Source organism: Vicugna pacos, chromosome 10 (assembly GCF_048564905.1).
Source record: "Vicugna pacos chromosome 10, VicPac4, whole genome shotgun sequence".
Taxonomy (NCBI): Eukaryota; Metazoa; Chordata; class Mammalia; order Artiodactyla; family Camelidae; genus Vicugna; species Vicugna pacos.
Window position 1 is genome coordinate 31,877,394 of NC_132996.1, and position 26,700 is coordinate 31,904,093.

The 26,700-nt window shown below is 56.2% G+C and overlaps 2 protein-coding genes across 7 annotated transcripts in view; one reads left to right on the plus strand and one right to left on the minus strand.

Annotated features, from left to right (window-relative positions):
• The first annotated feature begins 367 nt into the window (after positions 1–367).
• LOC102543208 (TUB bipartite transcription factor) lies at positions 368–24,635 on the plus strand. 3 transcript variants are annotated; one of them, XM_072969428.1, is made up of 12 exons: positions 368–808; positions 9,600–9,651; positions 10,116–10,278; positions 13,154–13,294; positions 14,485–14,652; positions 15,688–15,806; positions 16,238–16,435; positions 16,679–16,791; positions 17,583–17,700; positions 19,197–19,295; positions 19,516–19,687; positions 20,157–24,635. In XM_072969428.1, the coding sequence occupies exons 1-12, from the start codon at positions 771–773 to the stop codon at positions 20,288–20,290; spliced, it is 1,515 nt and encodes a 504-aa protein (XP_072825529.1). In that variant the 5' UTR covers positions 368–770; the 3' UTR covers positions 20,291–24,635. The 3 variants fall into 3 exon arrangements, with proteins under 3 accessions (XP_072825529.1, XP_072825531.1, XP_072825530.1); XM_072969430.1 differs by lacking the exon at positions 14,485–14,652; XM_072969429.1 differs by lacking the exon at positions 13,154–13,294.
• The window catches only part of RIC3 (RIC3 acetylcholine receptor chaperone), a 35,121-nt gene continuing 32,917 nt past the window's right edge, over positions 24,497–26,700 (minus strand). The window contains exons 8-9 of one of the 4 annotated variants that reach the window (XR_012076571.1): positions 25,589–25,620; positions 24,497–24,839 (exon numbers count right to left, since the gene is read on the minus strand). Coding sequence is in view for 1 of the 4 variants with exons in the window: in XM_072969434.1 (XP_072825535.1) it covers positions 24,814–24,839 (26 nt within the window). In the remaining 3 variants the exon portion in view is untranslated. Of the gene's footprint in view, positions 25,648–26,700 lie in introns of all 4 variants that reach the window. The other 3 variants (XR_012076570.1, XR_012076569.1, XM_072969434.1) reach the window with 3 other exon arrangements.

Below are 26,700 nucleotides of genomic sequence, written 5' to 3' on the forward strand. Positions count from 1 at the left end.
CCCTGGGGCATGTGAGAACTGGAGGCGGTCGGAGTGGCAGGGAACGGGGAAGACCAGCCTCCATGCTTCGAACCTGGAGGCTCGCAGGACCTCTTTCGGTCTTTTCTGGCATCATTCTCTTCCTACGCAAATGGACTCCCACCCCCACTTCTCCCCTCCCCGACCCCGCACCCCAATATGAGCAGCGGTTTCCCATTCATCAGTGGAGATAGGTAGGCCAGGTAGATAGGTAGGTGGGTGTTAGAATCATCCCCGTTTCACAGAGGAAGAAACTGAGGCTCAGAGATCTGGGACCGCCCAGGGGCGGCGCCTGTTCACCCAAGGTGGGCGCGGGCGCGGGCGCGGTCACGTGTGCAGAGCCTGGGGACCCGAGGTTTCGGCAAGCGGAGCGTTGGGGACGCCAGAGCCGGCCTGGGGGTGGGGTCTCCGTCGGGGGCGGGCCGCCGCTGCCACGCAGCACTCCGGCCCGGGCGCGGGACCGAGCCCCACTGGTGGCCGGGCGGTGCGGGCCGCCTCTCCCAGTTGCGCGCGCGCGCGCGCGCCGCCCCCGCGCTCTCCGCCGCTTCGCCCATCGCGCCGCGCCGCACGGGCAGCCCCTCGCCGAGCCCGGGGCCGGGGCCCTGGCGTGCTGCGCGGGCCTCGGCGGGGCTCAGCGCCCCGGCTCGGGAGGATGCGGCCCGGGGCGGCCCGGGAGCTGAGCAGGGCCCCCGCGCCGGCCCCCGCGGGCCCCGGCCTCCCGAGCCGCAGCCGCCGCCCCGCCCCCGAGAGACATGACTTCCAAGCCGCATTCCGACTGGATTCCCTACAGGTACGCGGGCGCCAGCCCCCACCTTCTCTTTAACTCCAGGGCGCGGGCCCAGCCCACCACCCTCCAACGCCGAGAGTGGGGCAGGGTCGAGGGTGCCGGGCCGGGGTGCCCACTACCCGAACTCGGGGCGCAGGGCTGGCTGGGGACGCCGGGTCGGGGCGTGGGGCAACTGTACCCTCCCCATCAGGCCCAACACTGAAGGGCGCGGGTTGGAGGCGCTGGGCCTTTCTACCTCAACTTTGGAGGCGCTGGTGGACCGAACCCGCCTGCCCTGCCCCCTTAAACGACTGGGTTGCTGGAAGGGGCCAGTGTTCTGGGCCTGTGTGGGCCTTGTTGGGGCCGGCAGCGCCGTGTGACCGCCTGGGGAGGGAGTGAACTGTGCTGAGCCCCCTCCTAGGCCCAGCACACAGGGTCACACGCTAGTATATCCGTGTGCACACATACACCCATACATCCGCAGGCATGCACCCACAGACCATAAAATGCTCCTGCTGGTCGGTTCCTACACTCAGAGCGTGAATTCCTGGAGACAGTCATTCCGAACCCAAACCACAGGCTGCTTGTTATACATGCACCGTGTATCACTACACACACACACACTGATTCTCAGGCTTACACAGATGCACTCCTATCTGTGCACATACACAAACTATTTGGAGGATACCTGCCACCTACTACTCCCACACAAGTACTACTCATGTGTTTCAGAGACTGAGAAATCCACTTGCTAACTGGGTTACACCTGGACACATACCAACTCACAGTACATGAGAATTGCCTTTGCATGCACAAGAGCACCTACGAACCCAGGCACGCTCTGGGAAGCACAGCCACCCTGTGTTCCCTGACGCTGTGGTCTGTCCCAAAGACAGCTGGGCTTTCCCCTGAGCAGAGATTGAAATGGGGGAGAGGTCTCTGGAGCTTTGCACAGGTGCAGGCCCTTCCCCATCCGCTCAACTCTATTCTCTCTATTACCACTGGAAAAGAGCTCATCGCCATGGCAGCGCCAGATTCTTGGCCACCTATTGGCTCTTTGGTTGCCATGGGCTACGGGGCTATCTCCAGGCCTCCCGTGAGAAGCCTGTGTGTAAAAGGGGTGCCCCACTGCAAGGGTCCACTATGTTCTTGCCTACCCAGATGCACATGCCTGTGGCTGGTAGGCACAGAACCTCTGGACCTGCCTGGTAACACAGCCTGCTCTCAACGGGACCTGATTCCAGGCACTGATAGAAAATAATTCTGACAGAGCTCTTCTATGAGTCTGTCCAGACAGCATCCAAAATGGAAACCAGCTGAAACCGCCTGAGGCTTGTTAAAAGCAGGTCTTTCTGCAAACAAGCACCTGTCACTGGCCTGGGGATTCAAGGTTTCTCTTAAGAATTGTTGTCTGTAATCTCAGCTCCTTTGGGGCTTCAGGGCTTCCTAGGTAGGATTTGTGGGTGTCCCCCCACCGATACACACACGTGCACCCATGGTTTTCTGCAGACATGTGTAGTCACACCTCAGAGTCTCATAGACAGGAGAGGACTGTCACCCTGCACAGGCATCCTGGCGTGGGGGCACAAGTAGTTCCTGGAGCATTGTGGCTTTCTTGACACATGTGGGCTCAGGACTTCTGAAAGACAGCACAACCACACAAAGTTTCCTTAACCTTTTCTAACCATCCAGCAGAAGTACCTGGGCAGCGCCTGTGGGCGGAGAGGCCTCACATGCTGTGGAAGTACCTGAATGGGGGTGCTGATGGCAGGGTGGGGAGCACAAACTTAGGAGAAGGAAGGGGGCAGCGCTTGGGGCCGTGGACATGATGGTGTGTTTAGGATCTGGCTGGGGGCCAGGCCAGGTCATGATTCAAGGAAGCCTCTCCCAGGAGGCAAGGACCAAGGCAACTTGTAGAGTGAGCACACAGGTTTCAGAGAAGGCCTGCCTCAAAGTGGGGAGGCTTAACCTGCCTCTGGGAAAGGGGGCCCTGGAAAATGGCTCTGTCCTCCAGCAAGTGCCCAGGCCTGGCCACTCCAGCCCCTCATTCCTTCCTTGGGCCCACACACTCCACCTGGAGCACCGAGTCCTGCCACCCTGAAGCCTAGCCCCAAGCAATAGCTTGGCACTCTTGCGGCTCTACCCTGTTCACTGTCCCATTGCTCTGCCACCCCTGCCTTCTTGGTCTGGGGCAGGGAGGGTATAGCAGGGGGCAGGCTGTAGTCAGAAGTTGCCAGACTCTCTCCTGCATTCCTGGGGTTTTTCTGAGCCTGGGAAAGTGCTGGACTTGGGTGTAGACTTCCAGAAGAGGAAGATTTGGCTGAGAGGAGGAGCTGCAAATTGCCTCTTGCACTAACGAGGCTGCTGATTGCAGTCAAAGCCACATGCCTGCTTGATCACCGAGAAAACTGGGGCAGGAGACGGCAAGGCAGTGCACTTACAGATGAGAGGATGAGCGCGTGCGCACGTGGCTGTGGTGTGGGGTTCCCTCATGTCACAGCATGTCAGAACTGGAATGTGTCATGTGGTTTGGGGACGAGAGGTCAGTCGATACCTTGTTAGCTCTCCTGATGGAGGTTCTGCTCCCTCTGCAGTGGTTGCACCTGCGTTCTCTGGGCCTGGCTCCTTTTCTTTGAAGCAGTGATGGTGATAATCTTCTTAAGGATAATTGTGACTCAGTTTATAATCATGGATTAATCTCACCTTCTGACTTAGAAGGGAACCATTTAGTTTATAAAGTGTAACAATTAGAATAACTTTGCCTTTTTTCTGTTATTATTACTGATCATTTCTATTTCTGCCATTCTTATCACCTGTGTTCTTGAGGCACAGTAACTGATTCTGGTTCATGACTTGATAACGTTTTATGAGTTGTAGGTGGGGTGCAGAGAGTCAGGTGTATTGAGGGTGGGAGTGATGGCCGGCCCTGTCTTGGGTGCTTGGTCTGCATGGTCCTGCGACCATTGCCTGGTGTCTCCCTCACCGGGCAGTGAACTCCTGGAGAGCAGGAGAGTGCCTGGCGTGACCCAGCATAGACAGGATGCCCACTGCTTTGAATCAGAGTGGCATCCTCAGGTAGCTTTTAGGACTACTGGCTTTCCTGGCCCCACACCCGAGGAATGCAGTACTCTGCCCTCACAGTGGGGCTTCAGGGGTGCTGCTGGAAAAGCAGGGCTCTCAGAGAATGAGAATCTCAGGCAGGAAGGGCCCTCCCAGGCTGTCCAGTCCCCTGTGTGGCTCTGAGGCTCCTGGAGCCTCCCTGCAAACGGCCTTCTATTAGATGGCCAAGACCATTAGAAAATTCTCCCTTGGGGTGAGCCCAAGCCTGTCTCTGGGTTTCCCCTCTTCTTGGTTCTTGCAAGATTCTCAACATACTTCTCTGCTTACGGGGACGCAGAATGATTACTGATTAAGTAAGACCCCCGACTCTCTCATTTCTGCTGCTGCAGGGAGCCTCAGCGGTGCTGGGCCTCTGGCCCACGCCTCACCTCTGGCAAAGGAAGGAGGAGCAGGACCTCTGCTCCCAGTTCCACAGGGACTCTCTCTTCACCCCCACCCCCCCAGCTCGAGCGTCCTTGGGAAATCTTGCTGCTGCCTGGGGTAGAGGGAGCAGGACACTCAAGGTTGATAGCAGTGGTTCAGGGAGCAGGGATGTTGTGGATGCCCTCCTCCCGCATGGGTCCTGGCGCTGCATGCAGGGGCCTCGGTGTGGCCTGTCCAGCCCTGAGCAGAGCGAGGCCGTTATTTCCTTGGTCCTGTCGCTGCCCTCCCTGTCCTGTCAGCTGGCTTTGAGACTGACCGGTCACCTTGAGGCCTCTGTAAACAAAATTGCAGCCTTTCATCAGGCTGGTGTCAAGCCCCATCTCCTCTGTTGTGCCTGTGTGGGGAGGCCTGGGTTTGGCGGCCCGCCTGTAAGACTTGACCACCTCCTTTTAGGTTTCCAGGGTCTTCTGAATGCATACTGTCTTAGTGAACAGTCAGTGTCTCTTCTACCCTGAAACCTGTAAGTCTGCTGAGAGGCCTGCCTTGTGTCAGGTCATCAGTAAGCTTGCTAACCAAGTGAAGCGTGATGCTAGAAACTGTCCTTGACAATGGCATGATGCATTGTTGCCAAAGCCTTCCACTGTCTAACCGGCCTCACACACCACTTCCATGGCTCCTGCCCACAGGGTATCATCGCCGGGCCCAGTATTTCTCGGGGAAGCCTGGCTGTGCTGTGCTCCTGTCTTTCTGATCGGCCTGTGCAAGTGTGCCCTGACCTGCTGGCACCCCTGGCCTTGCTCCAGTGGTCACGTCCCTTCTGGCTATTCAGCTGACCCCTCCACAGTCTTACCTGGGGCTGCGTTAGACACACTCATCTGCACACACTCTAATTTCTTTCCCTATCTGAGCAGAAGGCTGTATTTGCATACTTCCAGCTTTGTAGCAGCTCCTCAATTACTTTTTTGTTCTTTAGCCATCACCAGCTGTAGCTCCTGGTGTCCATTTGCATAGCTGAGCATTAGAATCACCTTTGTCACTTGCTTTAGAAAAAAAGAGTGTGACGTGGAAGGTTGATTCTGGGGCATCTTCCCCAGCAGTTCAGAGTTATCAAGTCAGCACCTGGTAAGTTTGGGAGCCAGTGGCTCCCAGTGGAAGGGAGACACCTCATCCTGGGAGGCTGGAGCTCTTGTGAGCAGTGTGGTCCTCTCCCTTCTGGAGCTGCCCCCTACCTCCACCACTGTGTTTCCACGATGTTCCAAGTAGCCACTAGGCAACAGAAGCCACAGATCTGGACATGTTGGGGGGTCTGGCACTGGGCATGGAGTTCGCAGCCAGCCACCCTGGGTCATATTTCCTCCCCTGACAGCCCACTTCCCTGATTGCCTGAGTCCAGCAGGGGCGGCTTCCACCATGACCAAGGGCAAGGAATGAGGGCAGAAGGCAGTGAGTGGGCATAGAGAGTGGGTCTGCCCCAAGGTTGGCCTCGCCCACAGGCCTCTGGTCAACTCTGGTGGGTTAGGTGGGGCGTGGACGGTGGGGTCTAAGAAGAGAGGGGGACCTGGCTTTTCCAGCCCATGGGAGAAGTGTCCCGGACTCATTTGTCATCACACGTGGTTCACTCCAGATATCTATTCAGTGCCTCTGAAGAATCAAGGGAATGTGGAGAGGCTGTCTTCCAGGGAGGAGAGGGGCCATGTGGTTGGCCTTGGACAGAGCAGATGGATGGGTGGACATAGCAGACTGGGTTTCTCTGGCCTTCACGAGCCTGTGGCCAGTGCTTTCCTGGGCCTCCCTAGTCCGGCCCCTCAACGAGGCGACCGTCCTGAAGGAGCCGCCCGGGGCAGCTGGAGGACCCATCATCAGGGCCCTGTCTCCTGCCCGAGTTTCCTGGCAGGGCTGCAGCTGGCAGCCTGGCCTTGGCAGTGATTCCGAGTCCGATTGGAGTCCGAGTCATTAAAAAGCCATTACTGTCTCCTCTCGTGGTTATCGGTTAGTGCTGTCTATAACAGTGCCCATCGGAAGGCGGCAGGCCAGGGAGAGTCTTGAGGAGGGAAGGTGCCCAGGAAAGGTGCCACAGTGGGAGATGAGAAGGCAGGTCTGGGCGGTCTGGTAAGGGAGGAGGGGACGAAGAGGGGATGGGGCCTGCTGAGGAGGTGAGAGGAGCTTTGGTTCTGCTCTCCCTGGAGACAGCCGTCATTCTTGTCATTGTTCAGCTATGTGCAGGGGAGTCTTTTGTTATTCACCAGGGACAGCTGTTATGTGTTCCAGATACATTGTTGTCAGGCAGAAACACCGCCCAGTACAAGCTTGCCCTGGCTGGGGAATTGCAGTCCACTTGGCACCTTTGCGGCTGTACCAGGAGCCTGCTTTCCTGCACGTGGCACTGCTGCCCACTCCTGGAGCCTCCTCGTTTCACTGGATTTATTGCCGGCCCTCCTGGATGGGTCTTGCTCAGCCAGGCGTGTTCTTACTCACCAGGCACATGTTGCTTCTCCCCAGCTGCCCGCCAACCCCTGCCCTGCACGCTCCCTTCTTCCGAGGCTCCAGCGTGCCTGGTGCCGAGGGAGGTGGTGGGCGGCTCTCCAGCCACTCCTTGGGTATCTGAGTTTCTGGAATCTCAGAAGCCTTGCCCTTGTGTCCATCTTTCTTAGAAGGCTGGTGGTTAAGTCCATTCTAGCTATGATCACATCTAGTGACCGGTGTTACTAAAGCCTGCAGCTCTTTGTCATTCTCCCCTACTGGGGAATGGAGGTGGGGACGGAGGAGAGGAAGTGATGCTTTTATGGAACTGTGGAAAGTCCATGGCCGGAGGACAGTGGTCTGTGGTGGGAAGACACCCCTCTGCACGGATGAGGATGTGAATGGGGCACTAGGCAGGGAGGCCACCGTGGCTGGACCACCTTTTGTCAGTCGAGCAGCCACTGTGACCAGCAGTTCGGAGGTGGCGTTGCTAATGGGAGCTTACCTCTCAGCAGGATGTCCCCCTTTTATATTAGGTGTCAGTACCTTTGTGGTGTCAGCACCATGGAAGTTGTCATCTTTGCTCTGCTCAGCGAGGTTTGGGGCCGGGGGTGACCCAGATGACAGCCTTGGCCCTGCCCTGGGAGAACATGATGGCTCACATCATCCCAGGGTCCAGGAACCGGCCTCTCCTGGCAGGAAGGGGAGCCAGCATTGCCTGGTGGAGATGACACTGGCTCCTGTGGCCAGGACACCAGCACATGTCTGAGATGGCAGGCCGCCTTGTGTGTGCCCAGGAACAGAGCTTGGCAAGCAGGACACAGTTGGATTTCAGTCCCCACTGCCCCTCTCAGCCAGGTGGCATACAGAGCCAAACTGCAGATGTCACCCATACCCTGGAAGCCACAGGCCGCGGTGGACAGGGATGTTTGCACACTGACCCTCTGGAGCTGCTTTGCCCTTTCGTTACCCAGTCGGGCCGCCAGCCGACGGTGGAGAGGGAGGTGGGGGAAGCCTCTCGGACCTGGCAGGGCTCCCAGGCATCTTGCTCACCCTGGTGCCGTCACCCTTTGTCCAAAACTCGTGCTGCCCACCCCACTCCTCCACCCCCCAGTCTGTGGCGCGTGCCTTCTGTGATGGGACACTCACCATCCCAGCCATCTGGGATTTTTCAGAGCTGTTCCCAGTCCTCTGGGCCTGGCGATGCCCTCAGGTAGGCCCATGTGCACTCTTAGACAGGGGGACTATTTTAGGTAAACTGAGGCCTTGACTTAGAAGCATGTCTGCTGAGGAGTATTTTCTCCTGTGCTCTGGCAGCTGAGGTTTTGGTGAAGGAGGCAGTTCTGTGCATGGCCCCAGGTCCCCACTGGGGCTCCTCTTGAGTGCAGAGCAGCCTGTAGGCATCAGGAAGATCCTTCCAAAATGTCAAGTAGGTAGGACAGCTGCTAGTTCAAAATATGCAGAGTCTCTCTAGGTTGTGGCTAGAGAGGTGGGTGTAGCCAGAGGTGGGTGGTGGGCTGTCTGCAGTCCATGGACTTCCTGCCACCCTCTGGCTGGCTCCCCCAGCACAAGTAGTTTGCATGAGCTGAAAGGACATTTCAGATCAATGATTGTTCCAGCTAGAAAGGGCTGCTGTAGTCAGGAGGAGGTGGAAGTGCCCCACCTTGTCTTCAGGGTGCTGTGACGTCAGCTTTCCCCCTGACGTGTGTGCTGTACTCACCTGCACGCACGGGCACACTGCTTCTTACACAGGTGTCTGCATGCATATATATCCAGGTGTGCTTACACACGTAGATGCACTCAGACATTTGGACATCTCCTGGTGTGTGTACATGCATGAGATACACCTACAGCCTCACACGCAAACCCAACACACTTGGGCATACCTGTGCAGCCACCCCTACAAGGTCTGGTTCAGGGCAGGCTCCAGAATAACTGGGACAGAGCAGCCTGGAGGTTCCCAGAGCACAGATCCTCAGGCTCCAACCCCATCCCATGCAGCTGTCCTGACCTTGGCTTTGATAAGATTTGGGCATAGGTCTCACGCATGCATCTTAGACTAGAAAGCAAGCTAGGTGGTGGGAGCTCCCTCTCATGCTCTGCCATCCTGGGAGGTGGGGCTGGTCCGTATGAGACGATGCTGCCCATCCCAAGACCTTAGTTAGGGACTCAGGATTTGACGCCCTGCAACCACCCGCGCTGCATCTGTGGCCAGGGAAGGGCCTAGAGGCAAGTTGCCGGGCTGTGCATTGATGTGCTGTGTCTGCCCTACACCCAAACCTGCTCTGTCCTGAGGGGATGGTCGGTGTCTTCACTCTCCCAAATGAGGGGACTCTCAGTCCTCTATATGTGGGGAAGGGGGGCAGTGTCAGCACCTCTACTTTACCACCTGGAGAGCCAGGAGTTTGCCTTAAACAGATGGGGAGAGAGTCTGTCCTGGAAGACCCACGCTCCTCCAGAAAGGATGGAAAGACAGAGGGAGGGGCGGAGCTGGAGGGGCAGGCCCTTGGGTCTGAAGCCTGGCCTTGGGCCTGGCTTGTTCCTGATGCCTCTGGATGTCAGTCAGGCCTGGCCCTGCTCACGGGCCCAAGGGGAATGTGTCCTCCTGTATTTACCGGGCATGGCAGACTGGGAAGTCATTGGGGCAGCAGGGATCCCAGCAGGTGATAAATCCCCAAAGAGGCAGAAAGATGGCTCATGCCTTTACATCTTGAGCTGGTTCTCAGATAGTAGCTTCACCCTTCCTCCCTCTCCCACATGCCCAGGGGCCATGATAGGAGGGGCTCAAAGAACCCAGACGTGCTGGGCGTGGGCTCTGGGCTGTCCTGGCTCCTCGTGGCCAGGCCCTGAATACCCCTCTCTCCACCTGCAGTGTCTTAGATGATGAGGGCAGCAACCTGAGGCAGCAGAAGCTTGACCGGCAGGTGAGTGAGGCTGGAGCCAGGTGGAAGGGTGGATTCACCATCCTGGCCTGAGTCTGAGCTGGAATGTCCAATGGCTGGGGGAAGGGCTGGCCCCCTTCCTAGGGTGATCCTGTCTAGTGGGGAGAGGGGGCCCTCCCAGGAGACTAGCAAGCTCTCTCCTTTACCAGCTCAGCATTAGCACTGCCCCAGCATGCAGGGCTTCTGCCGGCAGGCAGCTCGGGTGACTGCAGTCTGTGCTGTGATCCTGCCAGGGCAGCTACCTGGCCTGATTTTTGCCTGTTTTCCCTGTACCCCAAGTCTCGGGGCACCAAGAACATGAGGCCACAGTGGACCCCACTGTGACCTCTAGAACCGAGCTGAGTGAGCAGGGCCCCCTTCAGTCCCAGTCTGGGCGACTTCCCTCGGGCGAGGCAGTAGCCCTCTTGGGGCCTCCCAACTCCTGTGCCTGTCTGGTGCCTCTGTAGCGGGCTCTGCTGGAGCAGAAGCAGAAGAAGAAGCGCCAGGAGCCCCTGATGGTGCAGGCCAACGCCGATGGGCGGCCCCGGAGCCGGCGGGCCCGGCAGTCGGAGGAGCAGGCCCCTCTGGTGGAGTCCTACCTCAACAGCAGCGGCAGCGCCAGCTACCAAGGTACCCCTGCCCTCGGGGCGCTAGCCTGGGGTGGCCCCTGTGCCACAGCTTTAGACCCGGGCACTGCTTGGGGGGCCCCTGAGGGACTTGCTGCTGACCTGGACAGGTGAGAGGCTCGTGCCGTCAGGGTGCCCAGGCGGAGTATGGCACCCAGCCCAGGTGGCAACTGAGTGGGGCAGGCAGAGGGAGGCTGGGACTTGGAGCCGTGGGCTCCCGAGTCAGGTGCAGGGGCCAGAAGGTACAACTTTATGGATCTAGGAGTCCAAAAGCACAGGTTTCTGATCTGGAACACCTCACTGAGAGCCAGAGGCAACGCCTAGGAGTGGAATAGTCTGCTCCCCGCCAGCATTCTGCCTCCTGAGAGGGACCCATCACCCTGCCCGTCCAGTGCCTCTGGTGACAGACACCTGTTGCCTCCCCTCCCTGGGCTCCCCGCGCCCTCAGTGTGCCTGGTTCTAGCCTGCAGGTCCCTGCATGTAGCCGTGGTGACCAGCAGCCTCCAGCTCCCATCTTTGTCCACTCTGGTTCTCAGCAGAGTCCCCTGGGCATGGACTTCTCAGCGCTCATCCTCGGGGTGGGGAGGGTGGGTGGCTCCACTGCCTCCCTGTGCTCAGGACCCTCTTTGTTGCTTAGTACGTCAGGCTGGGTAGACGGTTGGTCTCTGTGAGCCTGAAAGAAGGACTCAGACTCAGTCCCCACTGCCCCCTGCTGGTGCTGGTAATCACCATGTCTTCTGTGTCAACTATTGACTATAAATAAGAAGGTTGCAGGCATCTGGCTTCTGCAGTTGGAAGGAATCTTAGCCACCATGGTGCTCTCCTCCTTCTCCTGCTTGTTTGGGACCTGCAGCCTCCAGCCACTTCAGACAGCTGGCAGTGGCCTCCCCTCGGGGCTCCTTCCCAGTGATGCCCCTGCATGTGCTTCAGTTCAGCACCTGTGGCAAGAGCCCTTCAGAGGAAGGAACGTGGAACTCGCCTCCGCATGGAACTGGCCCCCTGGCCCGCCCTCACCGGCAGCCTTCTCATGGTCCTCTGTGAGCACCATCCCAAGGGTGGTGGCAGCACCTTGCTGAGAAGGCCCCACTGTTCTGGGTCCTGTAAAACCTGATCTGCATCTGGTGGAGCCTTGCATCAGTGCGCCTTCCCTGCCCTGCCCAGCTTGGCCATCTGAGGCTGCACATGGGAGGGGAGCCAGCTCCTGGGACTCGGGGCCCTGCCACTTTGTGCCAGAGCGGGCATCTGGAGGCTTTGACAGAGTCCGGCAGGTCACAGCTGTACAGTCGTTTTGGTGGGTGTTTCTTGTGCACCGACTGTGCCAGGCTGGGCCAGATCCCCAGAAAGATCGTGGCCCCCCTGATAGAGTGCACAGCCCAAGTCAGAAGACAGAGCTTCTGGTCACCTGCTTGCTTGTAACTATAAGCAAGTCACTTACCCTCTCTGGATCTGCTTCCTCCTCTGTAAAGTGAAGAAAATTCTCTTATGGCTTTGAAAGTTGAAGCAGCCATGGTGCGTTCCAAGGTCTAATCCGCTGAATGCTGTTCCCTGTTCCCTGTTGAGACTCCAGACCAGGCTGGGAGCAGGCAGCTTCTCCGGGCCCAGTGTTCCCCAGCTCTGAGGAGGCCGCTTCCGGGGCTGGCTGACCTGGGACTTGGTTTCCTAGGAGCCCGGCCCCGCTCCGCTCTGCCCCCACTGCCCTGCAGCCTCAGCTGCCTCCTGCTCTGCCGTCTGCTGGCTCTTAGTGTTAACTACAAGGGGATCATTCCCAGGGGAGGATGAGGGAGTCTGACCTAAATCAGAACCCACAGTTTATCCCAGTAGAGTTTTGATCTACTGGCCGTGCTTGTATGTATGCGTCTGTTTCCTAAATATTTATTGAGAGCCTCCTTGTGTCAGGCTCTGGATTAGAGTCTGGGGCTCCACAAATGGGTGAGCACAGATGGGTGTGTTTTCTTATGAACTTAAGGTCTAGGAGGGGAGCGAGAATTAAACAGGTTGTCCTAGGTGTGCTTTATGGAAAGGAGCCAGGCTCAGTGAGTGAATGGCAGAGAGTCTGCTCCCAGACTAGCGGCTTCCCTGAGGAGTGAGGTCTGCGCTGGAATCTGCAGGAGTGGGAGTTAGGGGGCGGCAGTCAGGAGGGCCGTCCAGGCGGTGGGACAGTCAGAGCAAGGCTGTGGCAGAAGGGAGTCCAGATTGTCTGAGGCACTGAAAGAGCCTGGTACGGCTGGGACTTGGGGTGCCCGAGGTGAGTGTGCAGCTAGGCCTAGGGGAAGGGAGATGGAGGAGCCAGACTTGCAGAACGTTGGACGTCCTCTTAAGAGCAGTGAGAAAGCACTCAAGGACTTTGAGCAGAGTGGGGGTCTGATGCTTGCAGGGTGCGTAGACACCCAGCTGTGGCCCTCCCAAGACCTCTCTGCTGGTGTGTAGCTCCTTGTGTGGGTTATTCTGCTCCAGGGGCTGTCCTATGAGGCAGTTCGGCTCCCTGGAGTGCTTGCCCTCGTTCAGGTCTCTTCCAGGGGATGTAGCCTTTTCTGTCTGCATCCACCATCTTCGATGATGCATGTTTTGGCAGACACTCTCCCTCGCCCTGCCCGGGCTCAAACATTTGCTGACCCAGAGCACTGACCGCTCTGCTCCTAGGTTGGTTGGCGCAAGCCAGGCTGTTGACTGTACCCTGGCGGGGGGCGGGTGCTGCCTCCTTTGAGCTCATCCTGCCCTGTGTGCCTCTGCCTATTAGAGATGTTGGTACAGAGGCCCTGGTGGGGCTTGGGAAATGGTGGGGGAGCTGGGAAGTGTTGTGCTGGAGCTCTGGTCTCACCTTGTGCCCATTTTCTCTCTCTCTCTCTCTCTCTGTCTGTCTCGGGCTCTCTCCTGAGCAGTTCAAGAGGCCGACTCGCTTGCCGGTGTGCCACTGGGAGCCGCCCGCCCCACAGCACCAGCCTCAGCCAAGAGGACCAAGGCAGCTGCAGCGGGGGGCCAGGGCGGGGCCTCTAGGAAGGAGAAGAAGGGGAAGCACAAAGGTTGGCTTGCCCTCACTGCCGCCCTCCGCAGGAGGCCTGGTCCCGGCTGTGGGGTTGGCGGGAGGCTTATCCTCCAGACCCGGGCACGAGGGACCGGGTGGAAGGCCTTGGTGAGGGCACAGGATGGCACTCAGGTCCCCCGCCCAGCCAGCTCACAGGCTGCCTCTAGCTCATGCGGCACCCGGGCCAGCCTCCTGTGCTGCCAGGAAGTGAAGTTCAGTTCAGCTTTGGCCCAGGAAGCCCCTCCCACCTGGCCTGAGCGCCTCTACCTCCATCCTGACCAGGACACTCCCTTCAGTGGGGCTCACTGGCTCCCAGGCTGCCGTCCCATCCTTGGGCATCCTCCACTCTCTCCTCTAGTCCCAATCCCTCTCTCTGGGCTCACAGACCAGTCTGTTCCCTCTGCTCTTCTCCCTCCAGAGAAGATCCCTGGAGATCAAGGCCAGTTTCAGTGGCCCCGGCCTGAGTCCTGTGTCTGCTGGCTAGACCCCTGTCTCTTCAACCCTTGTCTGTGGGAGTGACTTCCAGGCCTCTAGGTCCTGGTCGGATAGTGGCGCGTCAGGGTCCGTAGGTTTCTGGAGCTGACCACAGCATTTTGGGCAGAGCCCAGATGTGTGGGCCAGGCCTTGCTTCTGGTACTGAGGTTGTGGCATCTTGGGCAGGAATGTTGATGGGGAATGGAAGGCCCTCCATTTGAGATGGCGAGTGTATGCGACCTCGGTCTTTCTCGAGGGGCCCCATGTGTTTAGTGACGTGTGTGAGTCTGTATGCGCATCAGCAAGAGAGAGAGGACGTCAGCATTGACGATGTGGAGCTGGCCACATCTGTGTCGAGTGGTGGCCTCACTGTGTCTGCATCCAGCTTTGTTTTCCCTCTCATGCTTCTCACTGTGTGGCTGGTTTTGTAGCTGGCTGCTGTCTGCCTAGGGATGTGGGGCATCTCAGTGCAACCCTTGGCAGCCAGTCTGGGGGAACAGCAGAAGAAACGAAGCCCACGTCCCTTCCTAGCTCACTGGTGGTAAAGAGGCTGACAGCAGTCATTCGGTTTTTAAAATTCAGTTTTGCAAATAAAGTTTTCAGAGGGTCCCTGCATTCATCCCTCAACCTCTTCCTGGACATCTGAGAATCCAGGCTCTTCCTGCCCTCCACCCCCCAACCCCGATGAGACTCAGGAATGTCCATGGCCTGCAGGCACCGGCGGGCCAGCAGCACTGGCAGAAGACAAGTCTGAGGCCCGAGGCCCCGTGCAGATCCTGACTGTGGGCCAGTCGGACCACGACCGGGACGCGGGGGAGACGGCAGCTGGTGGGGGCACACAGCCCAGCGGGCAGGACATCCGTGCTGCGATGCAGAGGAAGGGTGAGCCTCGTGGGGGTCCAGTGACACCCCCAAAGCTCAGTCCCAGGTTCTCAGATGTACCCTTCTTGGAGAGCATGGCCCTCCTGTGTCTGTTCCAGGCCCTGGTAGGGGGCACACTTGGAGACCAATGAGAAACTTGGGCAGGGGCCCCTGATAAGGCTAAGTTAAGGGGAAGACATATGAACGAAGGTAACCAACCAGCCCACAGCCTGGTCTTCTCTCTCCTCACCCTTGTCTCATGCCCCCAGAGAGGCCCAGGTTCAGGGACAGATTTCCTTTCCCTTTGGTTCCTTTGAAAAAGCTTTTGCCAGATGTTCCCCCTCTGCCCACTGAGCCAGGGGGAGCAGGGCCAGGAGGCTGAGAGGCAGGGCTGAACCCTCAGGAAGCGTGCTGCCCTGATAGTTTCCCCACCATGAGCTCTGCCCCAGGGACTGTGGCGGCCCCCGGCATGGGGCGGCAGCTGGCAGCCCAGCAGTGCACACGTTCTGAGAAACCGCACTAGGGACAGCTTCCTGGAGAAAGGGTTATTGGGGCAGCTGGAGACCGGGGATGGCATGCCAGGAGGGAAGAGGCACGTAGATGGGGGCCTGGGCGGGCTTTGGAGAGGAGTTGGTGGGCCCCGTATGTCAGGCTGAGTAAGGAGTTGGGCCTTTCCCAAGAAAATTCCACGGCCTATGCCAGCCAAGGCCTCTAGTGGAGGCCAGAAATGGAGGCTCCCACGCAGGGTCAGCCCAACTCAGGCCTTGCTACACGGGAGACGGGATAACCTGACTGCTGGAGAGGAAAGGTCTGACTGAGCTGAAGCTGGGAGGTGGGGCTGCATCCAAGGGTAGTGACCAGCCCCAGATCGCATTTGAGAGAAGGGAAGAGTGTGTCCTGTGTGTACCTGGATGTATGTGTGGGAGTGTGTGAGTGCACGTGTGTACGTGCGGCTCTGTGTGTGTGTGTGTATGTGTAGAAGTGACAGCCTGTGGACGGGTGACTAGGTGTGCCTGTCTGACAGCTCATCCCTTCCTGCTCCTCTGCACGGCCCAGGCGTCTCCGGCAGCATGAGCTTTGAAGAGGAGGAGGAGGAGGAAGAGAACAGCTCCAGCTCCTCCCAACTAAACAGCAACACCCGCCCCAGCTCTGCCACCAGCAGGAAGTCCGTCAGGGTGAGTGCAGAGGCTCCTGCCCAGCAGCATCCCCCCGGTGGGAGGGGAGCGAGTGTGGAGAAGTGATGGAGAGATGGCTTCTCTGGGGGCAGGGGCTGGGCCAGGTACTTATCAAGATCTCCTCCTGACTGGGCTCTTATGTCCTCCCACCCAGCCTCCGTTCTCTTCAGCCAGGCCAGAAGGGTGGGGGAGTTGGAATTGGACAGGATGACCTCTAGAACCTGCCCGGTTCATCCACCTCCACCCCCAGGGGCTGCTAAGGTGAGGGAAGGGCCAGCTGTTGACCCCAGGGCCAGGATGGCCAGGCCCACATCCCAGAGCCCCTGCCCTGTCTCCCACCATCCCCCGAGTAGGGGCAGCTTTGGATCCTGGACCGTCCATTTCAGCTGCTCAGGGTCCCTGGGGCTCAGCTCCTACTCTCTCCTCTGTAGGAGGCAGCCTCAGCCCCCAGCCCGACAGCCCCGGAGCCATCAGTGGATGTTGAGGTCCAGGATCTTGAGGAGTTCGCACTGAGGCCGGCACCCCAGGGCATCACCATCAAGTGCCGCATCACACGGGACAAGAAGGGCATGGACCGAGGCATGTACCCCACTTACTTTCTGCACCTGGACCGCGAGGATGGGAAGAAGGTGAGATTGGCTTGGGCACACAGCTTCCCCACATGGGCTTGAGGTCCTGGGGGCTGGACTGGAAGCCTCAGCTCCGACACTGTCCTTTCTGTCCCCCCCAGGGGACGAAAGCCCTCGTGCCTAGTCGGTGCATGTGTGTGTGTTTGGGAGCTGGAGCGAGGGAGTCACTTGTGCGAGTGGCACCTGTGATTGTGTGTGGACCGGAGGCTGGGCCTGGAACGTGACCTCACTCCACTCCCCAAGGTGTTCCTCCTGGCGGGAAGGAAGAGGAAGAAGAGTAAAACTTCCAATTACCTCATCTCTGTGGACCCAACAGACCTGTCTCGAGGAGGGGACAGCTACATCGGGAAACTGCGGTACCAGCACTCCTGAAGGAAGCTGGCGAGGGTGGGGGAGGCAGGGGCAGGCTCTCTGTAGGGCGCACCTCCTGTCCCTGAAGGAGGTCAGGTCCTCTCCCAGGGTCTTCTCTGTCAGATCAACCATAGGCCTAGATCTGTGCCAGCCTAGAGCCAGACTTGGAGATGAGCCCACACATCCTACCCGAAGCTGCTCCCAGGCAGGGGCAGGGGGGTGCAGGCCTACTAAGGGCGATAGGTCAAACCCCAGGATGTCACTGATGATGTAGGCCACCATGGTTGGTGCCAGGGGGGCAGGGCTGAGTGAGCCCTTGGGTTGGGGAAGGCCCTGAGCTCGGCCTTAGGTGAGGGAGGGTTTGCTGAGGAAGAGCACTGGATCTGGGAGCATAAATCAAGCTTAGAGGCAAGGAGTTAAAGCTGGAGATGGAGCTGGACCCAAACTCACAGGTTGGGCAGGACAGAACAGGTCATCTCCTCCGCCCTCCTTGGGTGCTGAGTCCCCTCGCAGGCTTGCCAGATGCCCCTCTGCCTGCTCACGTCCCCTGAGGGAAGCCACTCCTGTTCCTCCAGGGAGGCTTTCTGTGGAACCCAGACTTCCCTGAACTGAACTGAGATGCTCTCTGACTCAACTCAGAGCAAGTCCAGGAAGCACCTTCACAGATGGGGATTATATGCGCACTGTGCCCCCAGGTCTGCTCCTGGCCCAGCCCAGAATGCTTTGCAGGCTCCTCATAGGATAGACCCCAGGGCAGAGGGTGCACGACTCTATACTGATTGTGCCTGTCCTCCAGGTCCAACCTCATGGGCACTAAGTTCACCGTTTATGACAATGGAGTCAACCCGCAGAAGGCATCCTCCTCAACTCTGGAAAGTGGAACCTTGCGCCAGGAGCTGGCTGCCGTATGCTACGTGAGTCGTGGGTGCCTGGGTCTCTGGTCTCCAGGCTAGGCATGACACTCAGGACTTGCTACTTGATCTGTGGCCTATCCCACCTATCTTTGTAGACAGACAAGGCTGCACAGCGGGCTGTCCTCTGTGGAGTGGCCCCTACCTGTGGACTTTCGGGAACTAGGCCTGGCTTTCTGCAGCCCAGCCTGGAGGCCTCCTGGAGAGGAGGCAGAGGCCTGGGTTCTTGTTGGAGCCACCCTCCAACCCTCCCCCTGGTATTCAGGTCCTGAATGGACTATCAGGCACTTAGTATAATCATCTCACTGAATATTCAACCTAAGAGCTCTATCCTATTTTATTATATAGATGAGGAAACTGAAGATCAGAGGTTGGGTCACTTGCCATTTATGGCTCATAAATGACCAAACGAATATAAACAGGGGATTACTCCATCTCATTCTGAAATGAGGGACTGGTATCGTCAGTCTGGTCATGGGCATTTTTTGGAGGCTAATTGGGAATCCATAGCTGTTTTGTATGATCCCGTGGTGCCACCTGTCGGTCAACTTTGGGGAGGCAGCCTGAATCTCTTCAGTTACTCAGCCCCCGCTACGTTCCAGGTGCTGTTTGAGGGAGGCACTGAGAATACAGTAGTGAACAAGAGATACAAACATATATACCTTTATGGGGCTTAAACCCTTGGTGGGGGAGGTAAGCTATAAAACCGTCATATAAGCAAAATAATTCCCGATAAATGTTAAGATGGAAAAAATAAAGCAGGGAAGAGATAGGAGTGCCCTTCTAGGAATGATGGCAGGGAGGGCCTCCCCGAGGTAGCGCTTAGGTAAAGGCCAGAGGAAGTGAGAGCCCACCATGTAGGTGTCGGGGAGAACACAGCGAGGGCAAAAGCCCTGGATGCCTGGTGATTAGAGAGAAGAGCGGATGCAGAGAGGAAGTGGGGAAGAGAGGCGCTAATGGGGCCATATTATGTGAGGCATTGCAGGTCGAGGTAAGACCTTCAGCTTTGACTTTGAATGAACTGGGGAGGAAAACAGTCTGACTTAACAGGACCACTCACTGCTGTGTGAGGAACACATGACGGTGAGGAGGGCAGGGGGCCGAGGATGGAAAGAAACAAGGAGTCCAGTTAAAGGCTAGTGCTGTGATGTTGGCCAGAGGTGGCGGTGGTGGAAAGTGGTTGAATTCTGACTATAATCTGAAGGAAGAGCTGACAGCATTTGCTGATGCGTTAGAAGTGGGGTGGGAGAGGAAGAGGGGCATCAAGGATGAGTCCCAGTAGTTTGAGCAAACAGAAGAATTGAGTTGCCGTTAACTGAGGTGAGGAGGCCAGTTTGGGCAGAGTGGGGACTCAGGCGCCCAGCTGTGGATGTGGTAAGTTTAGCGATGTCTGGTGGACATTCCAGTGGTTAAAACTAGCTCATTTTTATTCCCTCCCCTGGGTCTCTCCAGTAGGTAAGTGGAGTCCTCAGACGGCCAGTGTTTTCTCTCTTTCCTAGGAAACAAATGTCTTAGGTTTCAAGGGGCCACGGAAGATGAGTGTGATTGTCCCCGGCATGACCATGGTTCACGAGAGAGTCTCTATCCGGCCCCGCAATGTGAGTCTCTCCCCAATCCCGCCCGCCTTCCCCACCATCCCAGCCTCTGCATGAGCTTCTAAGGGCAGAACTCCAGCTAGTGTGTATATGTGGAGGAGACGCAGTGTGGGAAGCCCTGGAGGTCCAGGACACTCTAAGGGCCCCCACCCCTGGGGCAGAGCCCTCTCTGGGGTGGTCAGGGTGCTGGCTCAGCCTGGCTCAGCTGAGGCTGCCCTCCCAGGAGCACGAGACGCTGCTAGCGCGCTGGCAGAACAAGAACACGGAGAGTATCATTGAGCTGCAAAACAAGACGCCTGTCTGGAATGATGACACACAGTCCTACGTACTCAACTTCCACGGGCGCGTCACACAGGCCTCTGTGAAGAACTTCCAGATCATCCACGGCAATGACCGTGAGTGCTTCTGCCCTGACTCGTTATGTTCACGCGCCACTTGGGGCCCTTAGTGCGGGTTCAGCTCACCTTGCCCTGCCCACGTAGGTCCGTGGTTAAGGACGCGGATTATACGACTTAGGTTAGATGTAAAGAACTTTCTAACCACAAAGGCCCTGGAGGAACCTTCTCTGGAGCTCTGACCCTAGATCCTGTGCACTTGGCAGAGTCTCAGGTGTGGGGACCCCTTGTGAATGGACTTTCTCTCTCCTTCCCTGTCTCCTGCTGTCTGCGTACGTCTTTCCCCTTTGCCATCTGTTCTGTCTCTCCTGCTGCTTCTCAATTGGTCTGTTTTACCTCCTTTGGGATTCCCCTGGCATCTCTGCTTCTCGCTTTCTCTTCCCTTGTGTGATCTGGGTGTCTGTCCCTCCCCATCTGCACCATCCCTGCTCTGCCCGCCCGTCTCTGTCCACGCTGTGCCTGGTTCCAGCGGACTACATCGTGATGCAGTTTGGCCGCGTAGCAGAGGACGTGTTCACCATGGATTACAACTACCCGTTGTGTGCGCTGCAGGCCTTTGCCATTGCCCTGTCCAGCTTCGACAGTAAGCTGGCCTGCGAGTAGAGGCCGCCTCCTGCCCTTGGGGTTGCCCAGCCTGGAGTGGAGCTGCCTGCCTGCGGAGACCACCCTGCCGACCCCTGTAGCTAGGCCTCCTGGCAGATGAACCTTTGGCTCTCAGTGGGCCCCTGGGCCCAGCCATCCAGAACTGGCTCTGCCTCCGCTGCTGAGGAGGGGTGGGTATGAAGGGACCAGCGTGAATTCTTTCTGTGCCCCAAGGTCAGTGCACCCCCTAACACTTGGGCTAGTATCCCGCTGCAGTCACATTTGCCAAGCTGGGCAGCCCCTTCAGCCGGGGAGGCGGGAGGAGGGAACACAAAGTAGGGCCGCTGCCCAGACGTCAGTTGATGACGGGTCCCCAGCAGTGAGGGCACAGTGAGCGTGTGTGTTAGTGTGCAGGGCATGCCAGCTTTACACGGCCAAGGGCTCAGTAGCGGAACCTGGCTCTGACAACTGCAGAAAGTCCTGCAACTTGCAAAGGCCTCAGCCGGGCCTGGGAGGAGCTACAAGGGTGAGAAAAGGTGAGTGATGGGACCTTGTCAGGACCGCAGGGGCCCAGTTGTGGCTGTGGGAATGGGCTGGGGGGGCCAGGGTTCAAGTTGATTTGACTTTGATAGGATTTCTCTGTATGCGCAGAGGTGGCAGGCCAGGTGTCTTAGAGGAGGGGCCTGTGGGGCCCAGGCTCAGCACGCAGGTAGGGCAGGGAACAGGGGTACCTGGAGCCCCGCCAGCTGCTCCAGGAATGCTGTACTGAGCAGCCCCTGCACAGACCTCGGGGCGCCAGCCCAGACTGCACAGGCACGAGTGCCTGGGGCTCCTGCCCATGCTTCAGTCCCCGCAGCAGTCAGCCTGGGCCGTGGTTGCTGAGGGCTTGTGTGTGGGTCTCCTTAGCTGGGAATGGGACTGGGGAGGGGAGCAGGGGTATCTTAGAACCACAAGACATCAGAGGTGGCAGGATCCTTAGCATCTAGAAGGTGGCGCTTGCCCTGGGTCCCCTGGCTGGGTAGTGGCAGAATTCAGAACTTTAGCTCCCTTGATTTCGTTGTTCCCACCCTCCCCCAAGAAACTGCTCTCTCGCCTTCCTGGGTCTGGTCTGCATGCCCTTGTGTGTATTTCCAGAGACTTAGAAATGTCAAGAGTTGATGAGGTTGAAACCATTTCAGTAGGAAATCGGGCAGTTCCCTGCTGAAAGCTATCTGGTTTTGCAGTCCCCAATCAGGCCAGGCCTGGGTCTGGCTTCCCCCCGCGGGCAGGGCTTAGCAAGGCTGCTGCCCGTCTTCCTCTCGGGGTGACACGTGGGCTGTGCGCGGTCGGGCCTGATCTCTCCTCAGGTGGCACCATCTACTCTGAAGGCTTGGGGATTCCTGTGTTTTTGTCATTTACCCCGACAGGGGCTACTTGCCCAGATGGAGAGCAGAAACTAGTGGGAAGCAGGCAGTAGTTCCTCACTTCAGAGCAGACAGCCGTGCTTGGAAAAACTACATAGGAATTGTTTTTTTTAAGTCATACTTTAAACATGTTAGCGGGGCTCTGAGTGAGGTGAAGGAGTTGTTTTGACTTCAGTGGAATAGTGCGCCCTCACCTCCTGGTATCCTGGGTCTCCTGTGTGGCGCGCTTGGAGCAGGGCGTACCGGTTCTAGCAGGGGTCTGCCTGTGCCGGGGGCATTCGTCTCTGTGAGCGATCCAGGTTTTGTTCACATGGCCTAGTTTCTAGACACTCTCGACTTGGGGCCATCTTGAGGGCATCAGCACTTGTACTGGAGCTGGTCCACTTCCCAGTGAAACACTGTAGGGCCGTCCTTCCTCCTTTTCCGTAGTCCCAGTTTGGCTCTTCCTTTCCTGACTTTGGGAGGGGAGACCTGCTGACATTTGGAATGATGGAAACTAGGTGATCTCTGAAGTCTAGTCAGGCTGTTTCTCTGTCTGCAGTTTTAAGGTAGAACAAGCTAATTTGGATCATCATGAGAGGTGGGGTCCTGGTGGCAGAGTTGGAAATTCATCAGAAGCACAATGGGAAACTTGTCCCCTGCTTTCTCCTCTCGTATTCAGGACGGAGGTCGAAAGGGTATTTTGGTGGGGTTGGGAAGGTGGGCTGAGATCTCCAGCCCGGGCCTGGAGAAGGGGAGCTCAGCAACAGAACCCTCTGTTGGGCAGAGTGACAAGTAAGAGCAGTTGAGTCACCCAGCCTCACAAGGTCTATTCTTAAGACCCCATGCCTGGTGATGCTGGCTTTCCTTGACCAGTGGCTTCACAGCCATGGGCCCAAAGGCTCATAAAGCTGCCAGGGCCCCTGGGGCTCAGCCTCTCCCGTAGTGAGTTCTGGTCCTTCATACCCTCTACCCAGACGGTCCTCAGTTGGGCAGGGAACTTGGTGATGGAAAGAACAGTCCCAAAGGGTGGTGGGTAGCTAGGACCTTAGGCAGCTTCTCTGTAACTGCTTCCAGTGCCACACCTCAAAACTCTGCCCCAAAACAGTTCCACAGAGCAGTGAAGTTCACTTCCCCAACTCTTCTCCAATTTCAGCTTTTTTCCCCCCTTCTGGCTCCAAGGTGCTCTGTGTCTGTCTGTGTCTCTGTATTTGGGGCAAAGGGCAATCTGCAAACAATCAACCGAGGTTTCCTATTAGATCATAAGATCATTTCTATGGGTGAGTAGGAAAGGAGTAAGGATACAGGCATGATCACATGTGGATTTTGTTCATTCATTTCATGCTCTTTGATCTGAAAGTGTACCTGGTCTCCCAAGTCTTTCTGCCACGTTTCTGACTAGGGAGACACCATCCAAAAATGTTTTTCAGTTCCCAGTCCGCAGAAGCTGAGGAAACTGGTGTGTTGCATGCATGCTTTTGGATGAACTTGAACATCTTGTAGTTGAATGTGCCTTAAAAATCATGACACTAATTCCTGAAGGAGCACGTAGGGTCCAGACCTGTGCTGAGGACAGGTTTTAGGAGCCCGGGAGCGTGAGCGCCACAGGCTAGAAGAGAACCTTTGGAGCCCACCTCCTTTAGTGACAGGGCAACAAAGCTGTAGAAGCAGACGTTTTTCTTTGCTCTGGAAATAGCAAGGCACTTACCTCTAAATGGATTTACCGTCTATTTAGAGGCAGTTGTGAATTTAACAAGCCACAGTGATGATTTTAAACTAAGCTGCCCATGCTTTCCTTACAGTGGGGCCTGCAGTGAGGGGAGATGCTGGGCTGGCCATGCCTGTGGCTCTGTTTTGCAAGCACAAATTCCATCTCCTAGATGGAGTCCCTGCTTTCCCCTTACTGCAGTTAACACTGGCCTCCCCTCTCTGTAAGCCTTCACCCCAGCTGAGATACCCCTGTCAGCTCAGGATGCCAAGAGCACACTTTTTTTCATATACTGAATGAGTCTTTCTTGTGGTGTCCAGGACAGAGCAGGGCCTGACTCCCCTGCACTCAGCCCAGCGCTGGGCCCCGGCTTGTAGAACTGTAGCTGCCCCCAGGAACAGGCCAAAGGACAGGCTCTTGTTTGAGTGTACTGGTCACCTGTCCTTCCACACCTCCAGCTGGCAGTTTTCTGTCATCTCAGGGTATGTGGGGAGAGGTTCAGCAGGAGTACTGGGACAGGTTTGCTTTTTGATTTTTTCACCCAAGTTGAGAGGCAAGTTGGTCTTACAGAAAGCACTACTTAGTAACCAAGTGATTTGAGCAAACCAAGTAATTTTTCTAGGTCTGTTTTCTCGTCTGCACAGTTGGGAGGTAGGACTGTTACAGCTTGCAGTGGGACTCAGGGTGAGTGGAAGTTGGTCCTTGCTTTCATCACTTTCTAGCTCATCACTGTGCCTTTTTTCTTTCCTAAGAAAGATGTCACACCCCTTTCCTCTTATATTCTTCTGTCCCTCCCCAACCTTCACCATCAAGGTCCAGGCAGAGCTGGAGATTAGGCCGAGATCTGAGTTTCCTAGAGAGGGACAGAGTGGCTTAGAACGGGAAGCCCAACTCTGGCCTCTAATCCTCCATTTGGTGACAAAGGGGACTTAGGATGGGTGAACCTTCTCTTGCTGGGAGCATACATTTAGCCAGTTTTCATAATGCCTAGGATGTGTATGTCTATTTGCACAAGATTGTCTTTTCCTATTTTGGAGTGGTCAGACATTTTATTTTTGTTCAAAATTACCTGGAGTTTTAGACAAACTTGCAAAACTGTGCTTTTATTAAGTGACTTTTTGAATAAACTCTTTGGTATTCTGGAGCAGATATATGTATTTATTGGTATGTGCAATGACAGAGTTGGTATTTTCCCATGTTGACATCATGTATGTTGTAGAACTTAGTGTTTGTCTCAGTACAGACCCTATACCAAATTAAACTTGAACTGTTTCAACACTTCTGTGCAATTTTTTTCCCCTATAAAAGAAATAACATTTCTTACCTAAAAGTTTTTTGCTACACCATTCATTCCTTCTGTCCTAAGAGCCTCAGGGGTGGGCAGGAAGGTGGTGATAACAAGGGATCATAGCTTGTTTAGAAGTAATTACACATCTTCCCTCTGGCCGTGCTCTTCAAGTCACGCAGAGGTCGGGAAGGGCTGGAAGAATGGTAAGGACAGAAGGTACTTCAGTTAGAGCATCCTCTGCAGGCCAGCTGAGCCAGCGAGAAGGATGGGCTGCTGGGTCCTAAGTAAACCCCTGTGGGCCTGGCCCTTAGGAACAAAAAGAGGGCCCAAGTGGTAGGAACGACATGACAACCCAGCCACTCGACTCCTCAAGCTCTAGGCAGAGCAGCCTAACCTGTTTCAACAGGACAACCCTGCTGCAGGCTTGGCAATTTTCTTTTCAGCCTATGGCAGATATGAAGCCTGAGCAAGGAAGGTTGCAGTTGTGGCTGGAAGCAGACATGAAAGCTATGGGTTTGATCCTGAGGGAGGCGGTCAAAGTTAAGCCGCCCCAAGACTGCAGGACTCTGCTCTGGGCCATTCCCAGCAGAGTAGCCGTGGAGGGTTCCAGGCAGCACAGGACTTGACAGTGTGATCCTGTCATCTCACTGAATCCTACTGGCCTTGCAAGGGGGATATTATTCCCAGTTCATAAATGAGGAAATCAGTGCTTAAATCTAAGAAGATGGAAAAGGAAAAATAGCAAAGATGAAGTACATTTTAGAAGGATTTGTGTGAAAATCGTCAAGGCAAAATCACTGATACTTCATGTTGTTCTCACTGGGTAGCTGAAGTGTTAGATTTTCCTTTAGCATATAGTCTGGGTTGAGGGAATTTAAGAGTGTGGTAATAAGAAGGGCTGGTTTATTTACTACCCCAGATTTGGAGTTTTTATGTCCTACCTGAACCACGGCCTCGCTCCTGGGCTCTGCCTCTGGAAAATAGCACATGCAGGGCATTACTAAAAAGAAAGGAGGTGGTGGTGGTTTAGTGGTCAGGCTAACGACAGATCTCTTATATAGCCATGACAGAGTCCTGCGGAGAGTCCTGCTTTAACCTATTATTGGGGCATGATTTTTATTAAAGCTCCCTTTTCCCAGTGTCCCAGGTTGGACCATAAGTTGTCGGATCACCCGTAGAAGGTACAGACAGCGGCCATCACTCTCAGAGGCCATCTCTTGCAGAGGCCAAGCATGGCCCCGCTCCTCAGCGCCCCACTCTGGGCCCAGCTCCTAGCGTTCACTCTGCACTAGTCCTGGAGGGAAATGCTCTCCATGTGCTCCTGCCAACCAGGAGTGGGGATCTCGTGGCCAAACCACCCACCGTGGTTCCCAGCGATGCAGCTGTTTCTGAGGCCAACTGTCTGCCTCCAGAGATATGACTGTGCTCTGCCACAGTGCCCAAAGGTCACTGCAGACCTAGTGTCAGGGGGCTGGTCACATTCACAGCCCAGACCGGTTCTGAGAAATGAAGACCAGGAGAAAGACAGCCGGCATCACAACAAAAATGAGTCCCATGATTTTGGTCTTCCTGGGTTGTATATACAAATATAGCTGTCATCCCTGAAGAATAAATGGAAAATCCAACAAAGGGCTGCCTAATCTGAAATGACCAAAAAGCACATCAAAATGTTTGAAATATAAATACATAGACATAGTCCTGCTATATAAACCAACCAAGAACAAGGGCAGCAGGAGCCATCCTGAGGTCTAGTACTTCTGGCAGGAACTATTTCCATAAGCCACTTCCGCTCATTAACATTCCAAATAAAGAGTTGTTTATGTGACACTTAACACACCAGCCTCGTTAAAATACCTGAACATCCATTTACTTTCACAACTGGCTGCTCTAACACCACTCTTTCTGCCAAGAATGTCCTTTCTCTCCCTTGCCCACCTGGAAAAGTTCCTGGCATCCCTCAAGACCCACCTTCTCTGTGAAGTTTCTTGAGAGTACGTTAGCAAAAATTCTCTTTGCTCCTATAGATTGGGGTTCGTATCTCAATTATAGCACA